At 46.2% G+C, this 23,110-nt stretch overlaps 1 protein-coding gene and 1 long non-coding RNA gene across 4 annotated transcripts in view; one reads left to right on the top strand and one right to left on the bottom strand.

The window, feature by feature from the left end:
• LOC142584410 (uncharacterized) overlaps positions 1 to 23,110 on the top strand; it is a 207,149-nt gene that overhangs the window by 8,816 nt on the left and 175,223 nt on the right. The gene's annotated exons all lie outside the window — the stretch shown is intronic.
• Positions 1 to 23,110, bottom strand: part of LOC142585529 (uncharacterized) — a 38,277-nt gene that overhangs the window by 7,375 nt on the left and 7,792 nt on the right. For both annotated transcript variants that reach the window (XM_075696339.1, XM_075696340.1), the window contains exon 2: positions 7,711 to 7,815. In XM_075696339.1, coding sequence (XP_075552454.1) covers positions 7,711 to 7,815 — 105 coding nt within the window. The remainder of the gene's footprint in view (positions 1 to 7,710; positions 7,816 to 23,110) is intronic.

Genomic DNA, 23,110 nt, shown 5'->3' with positions numbered 1-23,110 from the left:
TGACGTGGTAATGAAAATGAATTAAGCCAATGGATGCAAAGCAAGCGCTAGAGCGTTCCTAAGGGGAAAAAAATTCCACATTCTCATCATCGTTAGGTTAAGCTGGGGAACATAAAACATAAGCATCTTATCTATAACAGAAAACTAACACTAAATATACAATTGAGTCTTAAATCTGACTTGGTTTCCTGCTTTCCTCATCGACGATTGGGCAAATGCAAAGTAGTGGCTCACAGAAAATGAGCTTACTCCACCCCAATATCTGTTTCAAGAAACCAAAAGCGCTGTCGAAAACTGCCGGCCTTCTTGACGCAGTAACACAGGCGAAGAAACTCTTTCCGCGTATCCCTCTCTCCCATCACTGCAGCAGAGATATGTATAGTCGCAATGATCGGAATAAGGGTGCATGTTTATTTGTTCTTCCCACAAAAAAGTAGAAAATCAGGAAATTGGCACAAAGAAGTGTACTGCATTAACAACCAAATCTTCGTGTTGTGCCTTCTTCCGTTGATCGGTCGGTCTGTTGTCACAATATTGCATTGAACAGAATATGGAATCCTTGTCTCTGGGCGCAGCTCAAACTCGCGGCTTTTCGGTTGCGTGTCAGCTGCTCCAACCACTGCATCGAGGCAGTTTCAATGAAGTTACTGAATCGTAGGAGCGCAAGTTATGCAACTCGTTCTAGGTGCTGCCAGGCGATTAGAAGTATCAATTTGCACATGCTTCACGTGCTGCAATGCCGACTTTGCAAGCACTGGAATGCTATGCGCGACAAGGAAAAGACAAATTTCTTTGTGTGCTCAGCCAGATTCTTCGTGCGATAAGTATAGCAAATTTGAAACATTTGCCAGTGGATGAACAGCCTCTGGAAATCGTACTATTGTGCTAACGTACTTGAAATAACATTACCGCCTTCTGAAAGGCTTGTATAAACGCTTTTATCAGAGTTGCACATGGGTTCCCTTGGGATGTCACCATTTTATCTCGTTCGCTCTGTAAACTATAGTCTCGTAGTTTCTTTTATTCTTATTTAACCACATGGGCGCCTTCAGGCACTGTGTGCACATTCGTGCACGTCAAGATAGAGCATCAATATCAAAAGCGTCGCTGAAAAAATAAGTGAAATTTAAAGCTTGCCTAGTGCTCCCTGAACTACATTTAAGTTAACCTCTGCTTCGAGCTTAAATAACTGAAATGTGAAAATTGACTTAGAGTAAAACGAGTTGGAAGGTACACGGCTGGTGTTTACTCATGTTGTCTGTATGCGGGCATGTAGCTGGTTCGCTTCTTTCATTGTTTTTAACAATGTTTCGCATCAGGCATCTTTTCTAGGTGCTGGATAGCTTCCTTCCGAGTATTCCAATCACCAAAGAGTTGATATTCTCTTATCTGATGTTCCTGTAGAGAGTTCTCGTATGGAGTCCACATTATGTAAACTTGTTAAAATAAGACTCACTGAAGAAATGAAAATTGCTACTCCGCTCTGCAGTTTTACGCTTGTCATGATTCTGATGATGCAAGAAACGTTGGGAAACTTGATTTTCAGTGCACATAATTATTTAGCGTCTGACGGGGTGATTGAATTCCACTCCAATAAAGCTGGGTCATCACGGCCGGAAGCTTAGCCTGCGTCTACGTACTGAACAGCAGAACATACCTCACACAAAAGCCGTTTTTATTGTAGAACACACGAACAATATATATCTAGTCACGTACATTATAGATCAGGCATCTTGGGCTACACTTTCTGTGCTTCACGAAACATCCGGCACGACCCCTTGTGGTGAGAGGCACCAGCTGACATTGCCAGCAAAAACTGATGCCGGGTCCCATTGGTGAAAGTAAATTCGCCCACAAAATTGATATAAACGTTAGCAAACATTAACGAAGATGAGTTGAGCGCCAACTGCCGTTAGTAGTGAGTTCACCTCACATAGTTAAACTGAGCGTGTATGTATTTTTGTTTCTTTTTTATTTATAGATGTCCCTATTGTTTCAACGCTGATAGAAACAATATAGCTATCAACCTGCCGACAGTAAAATAACGAGTTGAGGGAGGGTGACAGGTGATTAAGCAATGAGAAGGCATGAATGTGCGAATCATGATAGAGTGATGGAGTTGGTGGCGTAGCTCCGTACGTATTGTGAGAGCATCTCAATTTGCGAAATGCGGTGCTTGTCTCTTACTACCGTTGTCTTGCGGGCATCCTCGTGCAGAGCACGCTGCCCTATAATATGTCGACGTTTACTAAATTGTCTTGATGCGCCACCACTTGTCCCGCTGAAAAGACGCAAACCACGATTCTCACACATTTTTATCTTCCCTCCTTACGCAAACAGACGCCACGCCGCTGACTTTCTTTTATCCATGCGTCAGCAGCAGGTGCTTTTCGCTATCAATCGTACATGAATGCCAGTCGCCCGCGCTCCGCGGCTCGCCTATATGTGTGTGGACCGCGATAAGGCAATGAGGAACAACTGTCGAGAGGCTCACTTTCGAGGGCCCCCAAGTCCCTCGTGCACGCTTTTCCTCTACACAATTTGTCCTTTTGCTTGAACTTCCTTCTCGTTTATACTAGGAAGTAGTTCTCGCACTCTTGAGTTATGCAGCCGCGTGCCCCAGCCACGGTCAGAAAAGTCCGGGGGGGGGGGGCTGAAAGTGATCGTCGTAAGGCCAGGAACGGTTTGCAAATCCGATATTTAGCTGACTATGCAATCATGACAGCGAACACTGAAGCGCTCAGGCGTTCACGTGGCTATGCATTTGAAGAAACACGCTAAAACTAATGTGCCTCAAAAAAGTGAAATTCGGGTTTTCGTAGACGATGTAAGCAATTTTGAGAATTTTATCCTCCGAGCATCGTGGCGCCCGCCCGCTATATGCCAAGGGATGCCGTATGTTTGGTAATTATCGGCCCTTGGCATTTTATCGCAAGTTCTTTATGGTGGTTCCAGTGCCTGCGCGAAGTCTGCGTGCTATGCCTGCAATCAGGACGTGCTCTTTGATATGATATGGATTTAATGTGACGATAACTACAATCACAGTTGCCGGGTCCTTGTTTATGCAAGGGCAAATGAACGAATGGCTTTATGAGAGACGCCACATTTCATTTCATTTCATTTATTGAACCCTCAGGGCCAAAGGCATTAAAGAGGGGAGTGGTTACAAAACAGAAATACATAAATAAATACAATGCATATTACAGAACAAGTATTATCATCTTCCTGTTATACAATGTTAGCTAGTGCAGAACGAAAATGCGGGTTATCAATTATGTTGACTATATCTGCAGGAAGGCGGTTCCATTCGAGTGATATGCGAGGCAAGAAAGACTGAAATGCAGTTTTAGTGTTACATGTTTCAATGCCAACTTTGTGACGATGGTCACTGCGGTTTGACACGTATCTGGGGGACGAAATGAGAGAATCGCGTAGCATGGGGTGATGGTATAGTTTATGAAAAAGGCTCAAACGAATTGTCTGCCGGCGGGATGCTAGAAGAGGTAAAGAAAGATTAGCTTTCATGCTTGTTACACTTGCGGTACGGTTAAAGTTGGACAGGATAAAACGAGCAGCGTTATTTTGAACCAGCTCAAGTAAAGTTATCAGTTTTTCATGATGCGGATCCCATATCGCGGCGGCATATTCCAAATTAGAACGTATTAGTGTTTTATAAAGCAGTAATTTCAAAGAAGATGGAGTTTTGGAAAAGTTACGGCGCACGTAGCCCAACATGCGGTTAGCTTTGTTAGTAATGTATTCAATATGGCGCGTCCAGTTAAGATCAGCACAAATATGAACACCCAGGTATTTATATGAAGTAACCGCTTCTAACGCAACGTTATTTAGGTAGTATACAGGCGGAGAGTTGGCACTTCTTGATATTCGCATAATTTTGCACTTACTAGTATTAAGTTCCATAAGCCATTCATTACTCCAAAGAGAAATGTTAGAGAGGTCACGCTGAAGAATGTTAGCATCGTCGGGGGATTTTATTTCGCGGAAAATAACACAGTCATCAGCAAACAAAAGAATGTTAGATGATACAATGGAAGAGAGATCATTGATGTAAATAAGAAATAAAAGGGGTCCAAGCACTGACCCTTGTGGCACGCCCGAGTAAACTTCGCTGAAAGGGGAGTTAAAATTATTGGCGTAAACGAACTGCGATCGGTTAAGAAGAAAGTATTCAATCCATTTCAGAACATTGTAGTCGATATTCAGTAGGGTTAGCTTTAAAAATAATAAGCGGTGACATACCTTGTCGAATGCTTTCGAGTAATCTAGGAAAATGCAGTCAGCTTCTGATGCGCGATCTAAAATATGGTGAAGTTTGATAGTGAAACTGGCAAGTTGTGTTTCGCAAGAAAATGACCTACGAAAACCATGCTGTGCGGGTGTAAAAAATGAATTAGACTCGAGAAAGTTCACAAGGTTAGTGAAGATTACATGTTCTAATAGTTTGCAACAAGTACTAGTGAGCGAGATGGGGCGATAATTTATAGGGGATGTTCTACTTCCTGACTTGAATAATGGAACCACCTTCCCGACTTTCCATTGTGTTGGCAGAGTGGAACTATCGAGAGTCTGCTGAAATAACTTTGTTAGTATTAAGGAACTGTAGACAATTGTATTTTTTAAAAATTTAGCATGAATGCAGTCAAAACCGGGCGATGAATGAAATTTTAGGGCATCAATAAGTTTAGCAACGCCAGAGGAATCGATGAAAATTTGAGGCATAGTTGGGAAATTATACCGGAGTGGAACGGGATGTTTGGTGTTTGATGTGCGCGAGAAGTTGAGAACAAAGGTTTCGTTAAGTTCTGATGCACATAAATGAGCCGGAATAGGGTCACCTGACGCGTCAGTTAAGTTAATAGATTCTTCGGTATGCGGGTTGATGACGCGCCAAAATTTTTTAATATTGGTAGATAGCATCGAAGGTAAAGTGTTAGAGAGGAAGTTATCTTTTGCTTGCTTAAGCGCAGTTACATACGCATCAGCGGCAGTCTTGTATGCGTCCCAGTGTGCGTTACATTGCGATAGCCAGGCTGTACGATAACGGCGCTTTTTTCTGTTAGATAGGCGTCTTATATGGGCGGTATACCATGGGGCTTGAGGATTAGAAGTGATGGTGCGTCTTGGAACATATTTTTGAGTTAGTTCGTGAACTTTGGCCGTGAACATATCCCAGTTAGCTTGCACAGAGCGTTCGTAAAAGTTTCTGAAGAAGTTTTGAGTAAAAACTGATAATTCATTGTTAATGGCATCGAAGTCTGCTCTAATATAATCTAGTATGGTCTTTTTCTTTCTTGCAGGTTTAGGACAGGCAGTGTTAATGTTGAAAATGAGCAAAGAGTGATCACTTATGTTAGGTAAATAGGTGATGGCTGAAGCAAAGTCGGCTCGATTGGTTAGGATCAAATCTAAAGTGTTGGCTGTGTTGACAGAGATTCTGGTAGCGTTAGTGACTGATTGGGTAAGTGAAAAAATAGAGCATAAATCAAGAAAATCGCTGGCATCGGATGAAAATGGAGATAGGGTGGGAGGCTGGGTAACCCAAGAAATACTCGGAAAGTTAAAATCACCTAGTAAAAACAAGGAAGCCGATGGAAATCTAGTGTGTATTATGTTAAGTTCGTCATGAAGGTCGTTAATAAACGAGCGTGGAGAAGAAGGAGGACGATAGCATACGCCGAATATTATTTTCTGATGGTCAAGAGTAACTGATGCCCAGACAGTTTCCAAGACGCTATTAGTGTAGATGCATGATGACGGTATGTCTTTCGAAATAGCAAGGAGTACGCCGCCTCCCCGTTGATTAGTTCGGTCATTGCGATATACTGCGAAGCGGTGTGCGTTGTGAAAGAGTTCATTATCGTGAATTTGAGATGATAGCCAAGTTTCAGTAAGTGCGATGATATGCGCAGAACAGGTGTCGATTGCCGATGAAAAAGAAAAGTTTTCTTATTCAAGATACTTCTGATGTTAGTATACAGAATCGTAACATCAGATGGCGATGATGAATGACCACTGCCCCTCTCGCGCCCCTAGGACGCCCCATGTGACGAAGCGCTTGATCCTTGGGGCGCGTGTTTGGATGGCTGCTCGATTTCATCGATTGTGTCGTTAGAAGGATTGTACATGAAGCATTTGCCGCGTATGTATAGCTTATTGTAGCGAAGGCGAAATTTGGGTGATCCCGGCCGCCTACGTTCGGCCGCCTACATCGGCCGCCTACGTTCGCGTATGCCGCCAAGGCCTACACGAGCGCTTACAGCAGCTGAATTTCAATGTCAGTTGAACTCAACACCTTGATTTTTCCTTTACGTCAAAGGAAGGGAGCATTCATTAAAAGTTAGTACAATTGGTAGCTTTGACGAGGTGAATGTTCCATCGACATGACGGCAATGGACCTGACAGGTATATAGGCATAATGAAGAACTGCATATTGGTGAAGGGGTACACCGTTGCAATTTTTTCATAATATCGCGCGAACATTGACCGTACGCGTGTCAGTGGTCTTGTAGCGGCTAGGGGTGGCGTTATAGGCGGAAATATGCGCGAGCGTGCAAAGCGATGTCCACTTTTAATGCATTCTGCTGCGCTGTTGGCTTCAGGAGTGCCCCTCAATCCTACAAGGCCGCTGTCACACAATGCGGTCGACGGTCGCGAGATATTTGCTATAAAAAATCCAACTATGTACTGTAACGTACGCATAACACACGCAGCTTTCTCAGCCTTCAAACAAGGCAAACAAAGGCGAATAAAAAGAATAGGAGCGCACGCGCAATATACATTACATTTGGAAGTCTGGCGTCAGAGAACTGTTAACAAAGCCTTCGTGAGAAAAAAATAATCGGTGTCCTTACATTGAACACAATCATTACAAAAATGTCTCGCGTCACTTTTACCGGTATTGTTGTCGTGTCAATGCCCTAATTTAATGTTGATTTAACGAGGTAGTGAGCCGATATCGTAGCATCTGCTTTCCGTAATTCACACAGCAACGACTGACAGTCGATTGCTCAGTGTTGCGAGTATCGTATACGTAAATTTATTAATTTCAAACCTTGAAAGGTTTTCTAATGTGTTGTTTTTCTTTGTTGCATTTATTGCACAGGAGCGAGATAGTATGAAATCATGAAGTTGAACCACACTAACAAAGCGCATTTACTTTAACAGTTCTGCAGTATGGGACAGATAAGGCATCTTACACACTACGCAAATGACACGTTTTTGCGTTATTGCAGAATTAAATGCTCATTTATGTTTTCAGCCGTTGTCGTCGTAACAAGTGCGCCGTAACTAAGAATGAAGGAGAACGAGTTGTACATTACAAAATTTACTGAAATGAGAAAAATCCCTGCAGTGACACCGCATAAAACCGACAGTGCGAGTCAATTTGTTGACGAGAAACGCTCCTGTTCGTCTACAGTAAGAGGAATTGTTAGTTTCTGCAGAACTTTCGGTTGATCAGTTCAGTATTTTAACTATGAATCACGCTATTATTCACTGTACACGTAAACCAGTTTTTTTTCCCTTGTTTATCTTTGTACTTGGTGCTTCGTAGCACCTTACGCCTCACCAAGCTAGTAACCACCAAAGCTGCTAGATTACAGTTTAAAGCCAGCAGTGCAAATGCCAGTTTGACAACCTGCTGGACATATGGTAGCGCACTTTCATTGCGATTCTCTTTTGTTAACTCACGTCTTGGCTCCCGGGGTCCGTCGACGGTGACCTTGATGGCCTTGGCATACGTGGCCACCTGGGGGGGATTGGTGCTTAGGGTGATGGTCAAGGTGAAACTCTTTCCTGCGCCAGAGAATAGAAAACAAAATAGGAGGTTTAGATGCGCAGCGCGATGCATTAAGCGTGTGGACGTTTGAAGCAATCGAAAAAAACAAGCTCCAATAAGGCACGTGCAGTGGGACACAAATGTTTACAAAAACAAGGTTCCACAACAGATCTGATTTTTTCAGCTCTGTTAATGTGTCGAGCTTCGAATTTACCAGATCGCTGTGTGGGTCGCAAGAAAGATATACTACAGTCTGAAACTTTGCATTCGAGTACTATATGTGTGTGCCCCGACTTTGCGGTAGTTAAGTCTTCTTGGCGCAAATCACGTGTTCCGTAACCCTTTGTGGCCCGATTGACACGACGCTACAAACTCGCTGAGTTCGCGTCAAACAGATTCAAGTTCTGCGTAAGTGCACACGGCAAGCGATAACCACAGCGCCGTCACACAGCTTCGGCGCTTGGCATTCTTTTTTTTTTCTTGCGGAGTTTTGTGCGCCACGCAGACTCTTGAAATAATGGTGGTGCCTGTTCGCGTATACTTTGGAGGCCATAGTAGAGGCAATACTGTACAGCAGACAGTGTTCTTGTGGGCACCGCAATTCAGTTCTTGAGAAGATTGCGGTGTTCACTATGAGAGCCTCCCACCGTCGCATACATGAATTCAGTCGGAGGAATTGCTAAAGTCTACCGATTTTTGTATTATTATTATTATTATTATTATTATTATTATTATTATTATTATTATTATTATTATTATTATTATTATTATTATTATTATTATTATTATTAGTTGCTTCGCATTTGTTTCGTTGACTGGAACATGTGCTGTGATGCTCTTTCGTCTAGATATGTTTAACCTCACCGTGAGACTCTTCGACCTCGAAGTCCCCGCGATTCCCGCCAGAACTGGCAGGGCATCCCTGGTATAGGTTCTCCTGCTCAGGGCCATGGTAACATTGAACGACCGAACCAAAGGTCTGTTTCATTTTTCCACAGGCCAGTCGCCGCTTCGTTTCTTTCATTAAATTCCAAGCATCTCGCGCGTCATCTTCCGCGCATCTGAGACTATTTCACGTGTATGCTCTTGAAAAACGAAAAGAAAAACAAAAGAGAAGCACCGCGTGCTTTTTTTTTTTTTAATGATGCCGCTTCCGTAGCGTTGAAACATGGTGTGAGCGTTGATGGCATTGCGCAGTGTTACGCATTCGCGTTCCCTTCGAGGAGAAAATTTTTCCGCGCTCCACCGAGCTAACTCCGTAGCAGTGTTACGCGCACCACTTTTCCGAGGCTACCGCCCCGTGTACACTCTCTCCGCCTGCCGCAGAGCACTTACCGGGGTCTGCGCCATTTTTCATCTGGTTTCATGCACCAACCCCTGCGCACCACTCTGGCCTGCCCGCATTAGAGAGCCGCAGCAGCAGCAGCAGCAGCAGCAGCAGTGAACTGCTCGTCGACATCCAAGTGGTTTTTTGTTTCTTTCACTTTTGAGCACTGCCGGCCGCCATGCGTGGCGTCTCTCCCTCTGCCTCTTTTATTGCTTTTTTTTATTTTTTCTCTCTCTGGAATATTTCTAATGTGGGGTACTAAGTAGGAAGATGAACATCAGCACTCGCGGGCATGGCTAAAGGGGCACGCCCTTTATTTGATGTTTTCGCCCCTCGAACACTTTTACCGGCAGCCGGGAAGGCCTTGCTTCTAAGCTGTTTCACTACACCGTGTCTTATAAGACCCACGGTTGTCGCTCTTTCTTAGCTTCCTCGCCTCTGCTTAGATCGTTGCGTGAGGGTGGGCTTACGTTTTTATTGTGCGTTGTCACTTCTTCCTTATTCACTGTCGTTCACGGTTGTGCCGCTGACATGTCTTCCTTTTTTGTACGTGCACTTCTTCGTCCATACTATCAGTGTGACTTGCACGTCGTGAAGTTCTTTCCTTCTTTTTTGTTAATGCAGCACATGTGCACCCACGCTTTCCTTGGGTGTAACTGCTGGAACCGAGTATGTACTCTCGCCTTTAGCTGAAATGGCTTTGCACAAAACGTGCTGTTAAACGGTGCCCTTAAAAAAGAAGTGGCTTCTTTTCAGAATTTCGAGGAACTGTATTGTGTTATATGTTGCTATCTTTTTCGCAGTGGGGCAGGGGTAGGTCGCACGAACTTTCGCCTTCTTTTTAATTTCTTCAATTTCAAATTAATCTTCATTTTTTTTAGAGTTACACGCGACGGGTGGCCGGTGCTGTTCTCGCTTCAGCACTCCCCTGCTGCTGCCTCTTTACCAGATACACTGAATTCAGTGACCGCGTGGCCAATATCAGGAGTGCAGGTACTTCGGTGACCGATATTGGAAATGATTTAAAAGGTCTATATCAAGGCATTCAGAAAGTTTCCATACTGACCTAATTGGTACAATCGCGCGCAAGACGTTTCGCCGCAGAAAACTCTCGCAATTTTTTTTTTTATTGCGTCAGGCATTGATGTTACATGGAACCGAGTTTCAGCGTAACGCTGATTGCGCGAACACACTTTACAGGGCAACGTTCAGAGCGCGAACTCTTAATCGTGATAATATATAGACTAGGTAAGTATAGATAAAATTGGGCATAGAGAGGGTAAATTAATCGAGATAAGATTAGCAAACTGTCCTTGTATAAGTCCTTGTATAACTGACATATTCATAGACAGTTGCTACAACAAATGCGCAGAATTGACGCCATTGGCCAAGCGAAGCGCAGTCGTTCAGAGCGCGACTTACAGCGGAGAGTTCGTATTACAAACGAAGTTTGTCTTTGATGCAAGTCGACGAAGTGTCCTCGTTATTGTAGTCGTGGTGCCATCTTCGTCATCGTTTGTAGCACACATCGTCATCAAACCCTCAACACACCGCCATCTTTGTCATCGATGTCGTCGTGATTATGGTCACGGTGCCGTCACCTTTGTCGTGCCATCGTTACGCCACCGCGCCCTCGTCGTTGTGATCATCGCGTCGTAGTTGTCATACCGCAGTCGTCGTCGCGTTTACACTTACCATTAAAGATGCATTACATCGAGAAATCCGGAGGCATTTTTTTATTGTTGTCATTATTACTTTTTTTTCGTTGCATTTGAAACGGTCGAAAAAATGTTATACCCAGTGAACTGATTTGCCCAGTAAGTGACCTTGTCCTTGTTCCATAATGAAATGGCGCAACCGACTCTGTGGAATCGGTCATGAATCAGGAGGTATAACTGTTACCGTCTTTTTATATATATATAAATTAAGCTGACATGAAATAAGTATCTTGCAAATGGGAGTTAAAGTGGTTACTGTTACAGATATGAATAATCAATTATCTAAGTATTACATAAAAATCAGTTATGTGAGCATAACAAGTATTAAGAAGAATTCTAGCATGCAATTCTTTTTGTCTCACGCATAAAAATGCAGAGTGCTCCACAAACGTTCCTGTGGCTCTAACCCAGTACGGTAGCCCCAAAGAAAAGAATTACAGGAAGAGCCAAATTCAAGCCAAGCTTCTGGAAGGGTTCTTATAAAAACATTTTCAGTTGAATAATGAAACGGCGGCATGTCAGAAAGAAGCTAGTGTTGCAGAGATTCACTCTCATTGCATAAAGGACACAAGGGCGACATAGCCAGACCAGACCTGTGGAGGTAAAAGTTCAGTAGGGGGACTCGGCACCGTAGTCTTGTAATCGTTAGTTCAGTTTTTCTAGAGGAGCACCATTTCTTGTTTCAAGAAAAATTGAGATGCCGGAAATCAAATGTTGACAACGATGATTGCGTGAAGTTATTTGCAGTAGTGTATTTTCTGAATCGCGTCGCAGAGATTAAAGCTGACGTAGGTAAAATGGGGATTATAGGACCCTCGTAGGATGCTACTGCGAGTGCATCTGCAGATTCGTTTAAGGTTAGACTTTCCTGGCCTGGCATCCGCACTAGACGACCGAGACGTAAGTGTATGGGGAGAAGAGAATGAACAGTTTCTAATGAATCTGACAATTTGGATGTGGTTAGGGAAGAACAAGCAGACAGACAGGCAATCAGTTAAGATTACGGCAGATGACAGAGATTATGGTAATTGGCGTAAAGCTAAGAGAATTGCCAATAATCTTGAAAGACAGGTTTGAAGTCAGGTAGCCGAATGGAAAAAGGCCAATCTAGATGTGGTGATACAATGCTCACACCTGCCTTTTCTTCACAGACGGTAGCATCAGTAGCTATAACGGTCTTTGTATCCAAGATTGCAAGGTGTTCTTCCAAAATACTATTCAGACATTTATAGAGAAAAATGTTTAGCATTGTTTGGAAAAATATCCAATTTTAGTGACAGGAACAGATAAATTTAGTAAGACCCCCTTGCTTAAATGAACATTTAATGGGTCCAATAGATTTTGTACGAAAACAACTTGAGGGAAACGTGAGCGATACCACTGGTAGTTATATAATTAACACAATTATGCTAATTAAGATTTTAATTAATCATTATACGGCACATATTTTAATTTTAGGAATTGTAGCTAGCGAATTGGCAAGGCTTATCCACTTGAAACGAATTTTCAGTACTGCCCCAGTTTCGATATATTAATGTTCAAGTTGTCCAACAGAACGCGTTGGCGTTCTGCTTTTCACCTTCAATGCATAAAACAGCGCTCTCTTTAAAATAATCGCCGCCCAAACAGTCCGTGCAGATGGTTAACCAGCGAAGCTGAAACGTGCGGCCCGGTGTTTATCACCGGGTCAATCCCGACGGTTCCTTAAACCACGGCTTGGTAGGCTGCCAGATCCTCGGTACGAAGTTGCTGCTTGCGCTCGGCTGCACAAGCCTGTTCTTGTGCCCGGGCTGCAGCATCGACACGGCGTAGACGAGCTCATTCCTGGTTCCGCTCGCGGCGTCGCTTATCGAAAGCTGCCTGCTCCTCACGAGTACGTATGACGTGTGGCCTACCCATTTCGGAGCCGGAGAGAGACTGCTGCGCGAAAGCTTGCTGCTACGCAGAGCAACGATGTCACAACTGATGCAGCCAATCGCGCGTCTCTATTTCCCTCTCTTTGCGCATGCGCGTGGGGTTGCACCGGAGTTTTCGGCGTACAGGCGACGGACCATATACGGCTAGCCATATACAGCTTCGCTGTAGAAATGAGCCTGATTCATTAATAATAATAATAATAATAATAATAATAATAATAATAATAATAATAATAATAATAATAATAATAATAATAATAATAATAATAATGCCATCGGGGCCTGGCGCTAAATTAGGCAGTTGGCTGAGCACATTTTTCAGCTCCGAAACTGTAACTTCTGTGAAGTCTTCACTATGAATAGGCGGCGCAGCGTGATAGGGCAAAATCGACTTAAAGCGACATTCTAGACCTTTAGCAATATCTTTCAGTAATTTGGCCAATGCAACCCGCCGTGGTTGCTCAGTGGCTATGGTGTTGGGCTGCTGAGCACGAGGTCGCGGGATCGAATCCCGGCCACGGCGGCCGCATTTCGATGGGGGCGAAATGCGAAAACACCCGTGTGCTTAGATTTAGGTGCACGTTAAAGAACCCCAGGTGGTCAAAATTTCCGGAGTCCTCCACTACGGCGTGCCTCATAATCAGAAAGTGGTTTTGGCACGCAAAACCCCAAATATTATTAATTTGGCCAATGCGCAGGGTGTTGGAACCACAGAGTCGACGCTTATTTGTGCCGGAAGGACCTCTTTATTTCTCAGAAAACGAAAGAGTGCTTTTCTCTTGGGGGCCTTTGAAAGAAAGTCAAAGTGCTTGCAATCAAGGTTGTCTTTCGCATTTGCAACTGTTCTTTTAACTGTTGCTGCCGCGAACTTATAGTCTCTCCGACTGCTAGGACACTGGTTATGAAGTAGCTTTTGCAACACTACTTTTCTTATCTTGTAATCGCGTGAGCACTCTGCATTTCACCAATGGTTAGACGGCCCACTTTTAGCTGGAGTGCACATTGAATTAAGACTTTTCTTTACGAAATCTTTTAAAACAGAAAATAAATCTACAGCCTTTTCTTCTTCATTATCCCATTGCTGATTAGACAAAAACCATCTGTATGACCTTTTTGAATGTGTTGAAGTTAACAAAAGTATTTGAATGCATAGTAATTTGAGTCAATGGGGTATACAAGCTCAATAAGTATAGGAAGATGGTCACTGCTTGTGCCCGAGTTTGTAGCAGACCACGAGGAGATAGACAAATTTGAGCCTGAGAAAGTGAGTTCTGTCGTGGCAAGTGACTAAATACAAATAAATGTGGCTGTTCTCGCGTTAATGCGTGATAAATTGTTGTTAGCAGCCCAATCCCACAAACGTTTGCCACTCGAATTGGTTTTGAACCCCAACGAAGTATGATGGGAGATAAAGCCTCCGACAAAAAGTATTTATTTTCTACAAGGCGTAATTATACTGTATATAGAACGCTGTAGTATTCTGAATGTCTGCGGGGAAATAAACATTAACTAATGTCAGAGGGACGCGGCCTGGAATAGAAATGTCTATAGCTAGAATTTCTCTTTTGAAGTCATTAGCTGGTAAGCCATTTTAGACCGGTGTGCAATTTTTGAAGAGATAAAGATAGCTAAGCCGGCATCACGAGAGGGATGGTCTAAATGAACTGTACGGTAATTTTTTTACATGAAATGTATTTTCTGCTGATAACCAGGTTTCTTGCAATGCAATGATATCAGGGCAGTGTTGGGTACAGAGGTAATATAAGTCGATTGCTGCGGAATAAATGGAACGGCAACTCCACTGAAGTATATTTAGCGTACTTATGTTGCGCTAAGTCCGGCCGCAGAAACTGCCTTGTCTATGATGCTATCCTTCAAGAAATCTTCTTTAGAAATATCTTTTAGGTCCTTGGCCTAATGCAACCAGCGCAGCCGTGGTAACAAGAGCCGCTATAGCTTTTCTCCAAGCCACTGGGCTCGACTCACGGCTTTAGAGATACCACAACTCTGTGAATTTGTATATACGCATCTCTTCCTTATACCATCATCATTCATCAGCCCTTTCCCTCCCCGTCCCTTTTCCCCAGAGTAGAGTAGCAGGCCAGAGCAAGTTATAGCTCAGGCCGACCTCTCTGCCTTTCTGTAAATAAATTTCTCTCTCTCTCTCTCTCTCTCTCTCTCTCTCTCTCTCTCTTCTTTCTGGTCCATTTTTTATTCATCTTATGTGACATTGTAGATCCCTGTGCTGCGCAGGAGATGCGCGGCGTTTACGAGCACGGGAGTCAAGCTCCATCTGTGTTTCTTGCGAGCCACAATATGAGCTCCAATCTGATTCCTGTTCCGCAAGATACACCGGAGAGGTCTCGTTAGGCCGAATTTGTGAAGGACTTCTTTGGGGATTGCAAATGAAATTCGTTCGAAAAATGTGGCTATACTTGCTCTGGATCACAGTATAAGCGCCATTATTTAGGCTGAATGCGTTGTGAGCCCTCCATAGATGATGATGTTGATGATTATGATGCCCAAGGGGAGATTGGCCAAGAGTTGTGTGATCAAAATGCCCACGCCCGTCTTTTCGTTGTTCACTGAAGCCCCTGTAGCTATCATATGTTATCTGTTTGTACGTGTGCAAGGTAATCTTGCAACGGGCTATTTAACATAACTTTGTCGTTTTCTTTTGTTGCCTTGACACATGAGTGCGGCGCAAGTCACGTGGCAGTCATCATCAGTATGGCACCAACTCGCGAGGACGAGGCCACGCAGCTGTGGCACGCGGCAGTCGCCATTGACTCGTCACAAGAACAGCGACTTCGGCGCCATGAGCGTAGCCACGCCAGCTGCCCAAGCGAGCTGCCCAGCATCGCCAGAGACGCCACGTCCACCAAAGTCCGTAAGGTTGTGGCTGGCGTTCCCGTTCTTGCCGCTCGCTCTCTTGGTGGGACTCATTATCTTGTTCATCGTAGCTCTCACCGCACCGGTGGCCGTATTGATTCCGCCCCGCACTTCGGCCTGCTGCCTCGGTGAACTGCGGCTCCTGTCTCTTCTCGTTAACGACACCATCAAACCATGCCGCGACATATTCGCTCACGTCTGCGCCACCTACTGGCGCAAGGAAATGCCAGGATCGCTTCGCGACATGCGTTTGAGCGAAGAATCGGCCCGCTACAAGCCGGATGGAAGCGAGGCGGGTAAGCTCATTAATAAGCACTACCAGGTCTGCTTGCAAGCCATGTCGAGGGCCGAAGAACTGGCTCCCGAAACTGTGACAAGCATCACCCATTTCATGGGCAATGAAGCCTACAAGACGCAGAGGGGCATGCTCCGTTTCGTCGTGGAGATGACGCTCAGGTACAGTCTCGAAAGCACCGTGTTGTTCCTGACTTCCGATCTGCGAGACATCTGGACAAAGCACGTGAAGACGTACAAAGAACGCCCAAGCGCAGACACTGGCGTGGTTGTGGTCATCACGCGACCCATCCTACTGCAGGTTAACGGCTCCATGGCGCCACTGTATGCTCGCGTTCAGCGGGAAGCACTCGAGGCCGTGAACCAAGCGCTATCGACCAACGTGACAAGACACGACATCGAGACACTGGTCGGGGACCTGACGATCGTGAAGGACGAGGAAGCTCTTTCAGCGAGCGACATGGGCGTCCTAACACTCATGGTCCCGAGTGTGCCAGAAACCGAATGGCGAGCACTTCTAGGGAGCATCGCCGGAACACCGCTCGGTGAAGACGTGTTCCACACCTCGACAGACGAGATCAAACACCGGCTTGGCGTACTCCTGGACACCGCGCGGCAGCCCACGACCATGGCTTTCCTCTTGGTCGACGCCACTTCCAATTTGATACTGAGCATGCTGAACTCCAGGCTCAAGACAAGCATCCACGAGAGGTACTTTAGTCGATGCACCGACGAAGCAAAGACCCTGGTCCCGCTCTTGGCCGTCCACAGGCTCAGCATGATCAAGTCCGGAGAGAAGCGTGCCGAGCAGTTCCGATTCGTATTCGAGAAGATAGCTGGCATCGTGGCGGACACGGCGCCCCGCTTTGGCGCGCCCAAGGACGCCGAATTTCTGAAGCAGTACGTTAAACGGTTTCGCATGTCCCTGCCGGTCGACATTTTCCGGATGAAAGCGCCGCTACCGAAGCTGGGCGACCGCTACGCGTGGAACTACATGTCGCTGCAAGCGTCCGGATGGACGGCGCAGAGGATGCCTCTGCCGAAGAACGTTCCGCGACGGGCGCTTAAAGACGCCGTAGAAACCAAGCACCTCAGCGAGCATGGCGACACCATATTCGTGTCCTTGGGCCTGTACACCGCCATGAACATATCAGACGACTACGACCCCGTTGTCGCATACGCCACAATCGGAATGTCCCTGGCCGACGCACTCTGGAACAGCGTGTTCAGACTGAGTTTTAACATCGAGTCGAGCCGCCTCTTCGACGTTGTCAACAAGTGTCGGAACGCTTCGGGACGTTTCTTCCCGAAACTCGTGTTCAGGTACGCCGAGCTTAGCTTCAATGCGACCCTGGAGGCAGCGCGGAGCAAGCATTGGTTCGACGAATTCCCGGTGGATGCCTTAACGAGGGCGTCGCGCTGTCAGCTGTTCTTCCTGCTTCTCCTTTTCCACTACTACTGCCCCGGCCGTATCTGGAGGCAGCGCATGACGGGACAGGAGTCGAATTACCTGTTCTCTAACACCGAGGACTATCACACCGCATTCGGCTGTCCCTGGAACGGTGTTAGAGACAATGCGACGGAGGTGTGTATTTCCGAGGGTCGCAACGCAATCATGAAAGCGAAAGACATACATGGGGCTAATGGCACCTGGTGATGCGCAAGTACACTTATGCGAAGGCATATTCGCTGTTCATAGGTATAGTGCCTGGCGTATTTTGTCGCTGTAATTATTCAAGACTGCATTCGGCGGAGCGCTTTAACGTATTGTTTGAGCAATTACTGATGTACATTTTTTGGACGTATAACTACTGGAGAGTAGTTCCTTTGTAGTCTAACCAAATGCATCATTTTCGTGTTCCTTTGTTTTCTGTCATATCCCCATCACACATATACCCGCCGTGACGGCGTATAGTGAATTTGACGTAGCGCTGCTGAGACCGAGGGGGCGGGATCGAATTCCGGTTGCGGCATGCACCCTCATTTCGATGAGGACGAAACGCAAAAACACCCGTGTACCATGCAGTTGAGTGCAGTTTAAAGGTCCCCGGTGGTATAAAAGACATAAAAGCACGTCGTGCTTTCACAGTACTTTAACCACTATACGACACAAACGCTTGCTTGTCTTGATCATCTTTGGTCTTGTACTCGCTGTGCCACGGTTTCCGGGAGGCAGCGATGCCAGCCTGACTTCGCGAACGTTCGTTTGTATATACTTGCTTCACCGGCGCACCTGCAAGTGTGACTATAGATACACTTCCCCTTACGTGATTTCATGTCACGGGTCTTGATTACGGGCTTCGTTATCCGCGATAGAAGTGTATATACAAGGCAGGCAAATCTGTTGACCGCGCCGCACCGTCGGCGTCGCGTTCCTAACCTTGGCGAGTACGACGTGTTTATGCTCAATTGTCTTCTCCGCTTTCACATTCTGCTCGTCTCGGTAGACCTTATCGAACGCCGGCCGACTGATCCGTATGCAAGGCCAGGCCAGATAAGGAGAGAAAAAAAATACATATGGAAGAAAGCTCCGGCCACTTTTTCGTATAGCGGCTGACACTTCTTCTTTCATGCGGCAAGGACAACCTTCTGCGGTCGGCATATCGCGGTGGCATATCTGCACAGGCACCGTTTCGAAAGCGAAAGAGTGAGGCGCAGTCTTCCGGGAACGGCCGGTTTTCAGCAGCGCATCTATCCATTCAAAAACGGACAATAATTGTGTCGCATTTTTGTTCTCGCTCGCAAAAAAAAAAAAAAAATCGTTTTGCGTGCCAACGCCACGACCCTTTAATGAGGCACGCCGTAGTGGGGGGACTCCGGAAATTTGGACTACCTGTGGGTTCTTTAACGTGCACCTAAATCTAAGTGAATCTGAGTGAATATGAACACCCGCAGTGGGCTTGCAACATTATTGGCGTTTGCGCGTTGTGGCGTATACAGACGCGCGACCGCGCGCTCAGCCATGGTTTTGACCGGTCCAACTTGCGAAACGAGCAAATTTTCCGCAAGTGTGCGCCTTTTCGAAAAGAAGCGACTTCCTTTGTCGCGGCGGTGTAATGCAAGAAGAAACGGAGAAGGAAGCTGAAGAAAGGCCACTTTCGCATCCATCAAACTTTAGAAAAGGAACGATGGACGTCGGGGCTAAAAGGAGCGCGACTTCTCTAATCCCCCCCACCGGGCGCTCCTTTCGTTTCCCACCACATTGTCAGCGCTGCTTCGCCTAATTCCTTGATCTATAAGCTTCGGGAGCCGTCGGCGTGCTGCGTGGTTATTACGAGGAAATCCGCCGTGCCTGCGCTCTCTTTCCAGACACGGTCCGTATGTATACGTTTTGGGGGCGCGCGCGCTCCTGTGGAAGGACGTCCGGTTCCCTGCGTGGATGACAATTCTCCTTCCGGCTTAGGAACAACTACAGTATATACGAGCCCTGCCGGTCTATAGCCCGCAGTCAAGACGCCTGCCGTCTCAATTCCCTGTTCGCCTCTCCGGTTCGTCGTGGACTCCCAGTGGCACGTTTTCCACTATACGTATACCGCGCGCGAATGGGGCCTGCAGCTCGTGAGAAGTGCGCCGCAAAGGTTGTGTAACACCTCTGCCACATTTTTCGCTTTTTTTCTTTTGCTTCTGCGCGTTAAATGATCACAAAATGGGAAGGCAGGATACTTTAGAGTTGGCCATTCTTTCGTCTCTATTTCTGCTAGAAATTGGCGCAACCGCGCTGTTGCGTTGACCCAACGCGGGAAATTGGGGAAAGAAAAAGCACTCATATGGGCTGGTTGGTAAGCGTTATAACTGAACAGATTAACAGCGCATGTGGCGGGACAGATGGAAAGAACGGACCTGGTGCTTGTCCGTTTCTTTCATTTGTCCCGTGCCATGCGGTTTTACTCCATTTAGCTTCGATTGGTAAGCATGTCGGAGAGTGTGAGAGCGATAAAGATCTTGAGCACGAACGCCGAGTTATGGTTATGGTGTCCCTCGAGATTGGCAAAGGCCTGTACTTTCTACCGAATTCCCTTTTTTTTTTTTTCGTTAACGCTCGCCGAAGAACGGCCGAGTGCCAGAATATGCGCCCAAACTTCTCGGCGGAGTTTGGACCGTTGAGAAGGATCCGCGGCGCCTCGCGTTGTGAAAAAGTTCCGGGGAGTGGCCTTTTCCCCCAAGGCGGACACTCTCTATATATATATGTGGTGCGGGGAACAGACGCGTCCTTTTTCACCCGGCAGCCACCTTGTCTCGCCATGCCAGCACCTTATTCTCACTCTTCCATTGCTCTCTCTCTCTTTTAACTCCCGACCTGTAACTGCGCCCTCGTTTTACCTTTCCTGCTGCAGCGCGACTGCTGCGGTCATTGTAGCAATGCCTCCTTTCCTATTATTCGTCGGTGTATTCGCCGTCCCCGAAACCACTCTGGTCTGCGGGGTGCCGCGTCTCGAGGCTTGAATACATCCGCGGACCTACCCATACACGCTCGCCTTTTCTTGCACAGCCGTTCGGTCGCGCCACTCTTGGCACGCCTGCCGTACCGAGTGACGCTTTATTTTCGCGGTGATCTCTCAATTCGGGAGGCCCGTTCTTTACGCCGGTATAGCTTCCCCTTAACCTCCTTTCTTCGGGTATTATTCATCCGTGTCTATCCCCTCTCTCCTTTCGCGCTTCAGAGACGACTTCCCTGATTTACTCGGTCACAACGTGAAATGGCAGCTCCTGCACCGCATACGCGAAAGTGTTTGTCCAGGCTCGCGAGACTGCATTCCAGAATAAAGCTATGTATTGGTGTATGTAGTCGCTACCATAGCGCAAGCTCTGTAATAGGTTTGAGCACAGTGTTGCCAGCAAGTGTTGTTGGTGATAGACTTATCAATGATGATGATTAGTATTATTATACACCCTCCTAAAAACTGTGGTACGTGTCGACATATTTGTCCTTTTCACCCTTGTACTGAGTATCTGAGTTCTGAAACACTTTTACCCGCTAAGATACGGTATTTAAAGAAATAGAATGTTCGCTTCATTTGATGTTTTCGTAAATTTTGTGCCGCCAATCTATCGCACATCTATTACTAGACTGCAGTGCCCACATCTACTTATGTTTACCTTACTGGTTCCTAAATACTCAGAGCCTTGTACAGGCGGACTATGTCCACATTTAATGCACGATGGATACTGTTACATGCTCAATGCTTGATGTACCATTTTTACACTCCCTCTGGCTCACTGCACACCACGTGTATATGTCTATGTACAGTCTGCAATGCTTTCCAGACGTGTAGCTGTCGTGCAATCTGTAACCAAAGTTTAAAGGCCGCCGCTCTCTCAACCAGAGCGTACCAGCTCTTGTACATGCTGGAGCTATTCACTATACACTATTCGCTATACGCTTTTCCGAGTTAGTGAACCCTATAGCCTTGCCACAGGCGATTGCCGGCAGCTTCGATGTATATAGGACGCTCCAGTGACTATAACGGTGGCCATGACACTTCTGAGACAGTCTGTCGATGCTTCGTGCTGTTTAGCGCTATAGTTTGCATATACTACCATGGGTTGCCGCACAGGAAGCAATTTCGCGTGAGACGACAGCTTGAAAACTGTAGAAAAAGTCTGCGCAATGTATATAGCTTTGTTTTTCACCCTGCCGTTGTTCTTTGATGCCAGCGTTTTCAAACACATCAAAAATCATTTGTTCTCAAACGCGTCAGTCTCCCCAGTGATACTCTCCAAAAGTTATGATCCACTAAGAAGCTATATACTCTTGCGCAAGTAACGACTTTTTCCATATCAATACCCTAATTTTTGCACTGGAGCTCTGGTACTCCTCGACAGGTGTAGTTTTAGCCAGCTTGTGCCCAATCGGTGTGAGCGTACTCCAGTAACGTGGTGCCATAAAACAGTAATCTCGAAAATGAGGTTAAATATGAAACAATGCCGTTACTCGAGTTAAATGAGCCGCCATGCAGTCGCTCCCCTTGTCATTAGCCAGCACGAAAGCGTAGTGCTTATAAGCCCTCGAAGCCTGTGCAGTTCACGTGAGGAGACGTTAACTCACCAACATTTTCAACGTGCACAGTGGGACGGACACGGTGCTCTCGACTCTCTGACGTATTAGGTTACCGCCTGATAGAGCATTGCACGTGCATGTTGCTTGAACGGTGATACAAACAAACGACTGGTTCTGACAACCTCGATCCTTCTTATGTGCATTCCTTGCAGGGAGCACGAAGTAGAAGACCGAATGACAATGAATAAATGAAAACAAATAAATAAGTAAATAGGGATGGGAATAAACAAATAACAAAATAACACGTGGATACGTTTGAGGTGGGAGTGCAAAAAATACAAAAGAAATACACGAAGTTGACCACCAGCAGGTATACAGGCGAGGACGCGATAAATAGCAGAGAAAAGCGCGTTGATAGACAAATGGATAACCAACGCGAAACCGATCTCGGCCCGGGGTCATCCCTGCCGATCCGGTGACCACCGAAACCATTAGGGTCGGCGGAAAGACTCGTGGTACATGCCCGTGCAGCGAGAGCTCCTCACTCAAGGGTCGGTTCGCACCGGAGCCCACCGTGCCCCAAGTATAGGGCCTGACGAACGCTCGCCTTCAAGGAAAGCGCTCCCCGATAACAAATGGAGGCTCGTTTACCGCCTCCCGCGTCGCTCTCGCCCGCCGCCAATCGAAGCGATGGACGCCCCACTTCGGAGCACACCGACGAGGGAACGATCAACAAAAGGGGGGAGATCTTCTATAAAGCGGCCACATTGAACACATTAGGCGTCGCAGCTTCGGAGTAGTAAACCGGTTATTGTGAGCGAGCCGCTGGTCAATTTGTTTTGCGGATGCCGGGTCTTCTGTGTATGCATATATACGCGTGATTCACGGTCTCGGGTGGGAAATAATAAAACGATAAGAATACTGAGATGTAACCGCGGCATCTCTGAACGTAGTACAATTGAGGAATACTTGCTGTAATTTTTCAGCTTGAGTGCCCAACTTTGGCGAAACCGCGCAGTCTGTTACATTACAATGGCTGCAGCCCACGAATTCACCTGAATTCACCTCTTACCTGTTACACCTGTCTCTGTTAAACTGTATACGTCTAGTCTCTCTCTTCATCACGTTATTGTCCTTATATATCTTTGCTTCGCACGCAGCGCAGTG

Source organism: Dermacentor variabilis, chromosome 6 (assembly GCF_050947875.1).
Source record: "Dermacentor variabilis isolate Ectoservices chromosome 6, ASM5094787v1, whole genome shotgun sequence".
Taxonomy (NCBI): Eukaryota; Metazoa; Arthropoda; class Arachnida; order Ixodida; family Ixodidae; genus Dermacentor; species Dermacentor variabilis.
Note: the sequence above shows the minus strand (reverse complement) of the source record. Positions and strands in the feature narration are given on the sequence as shown.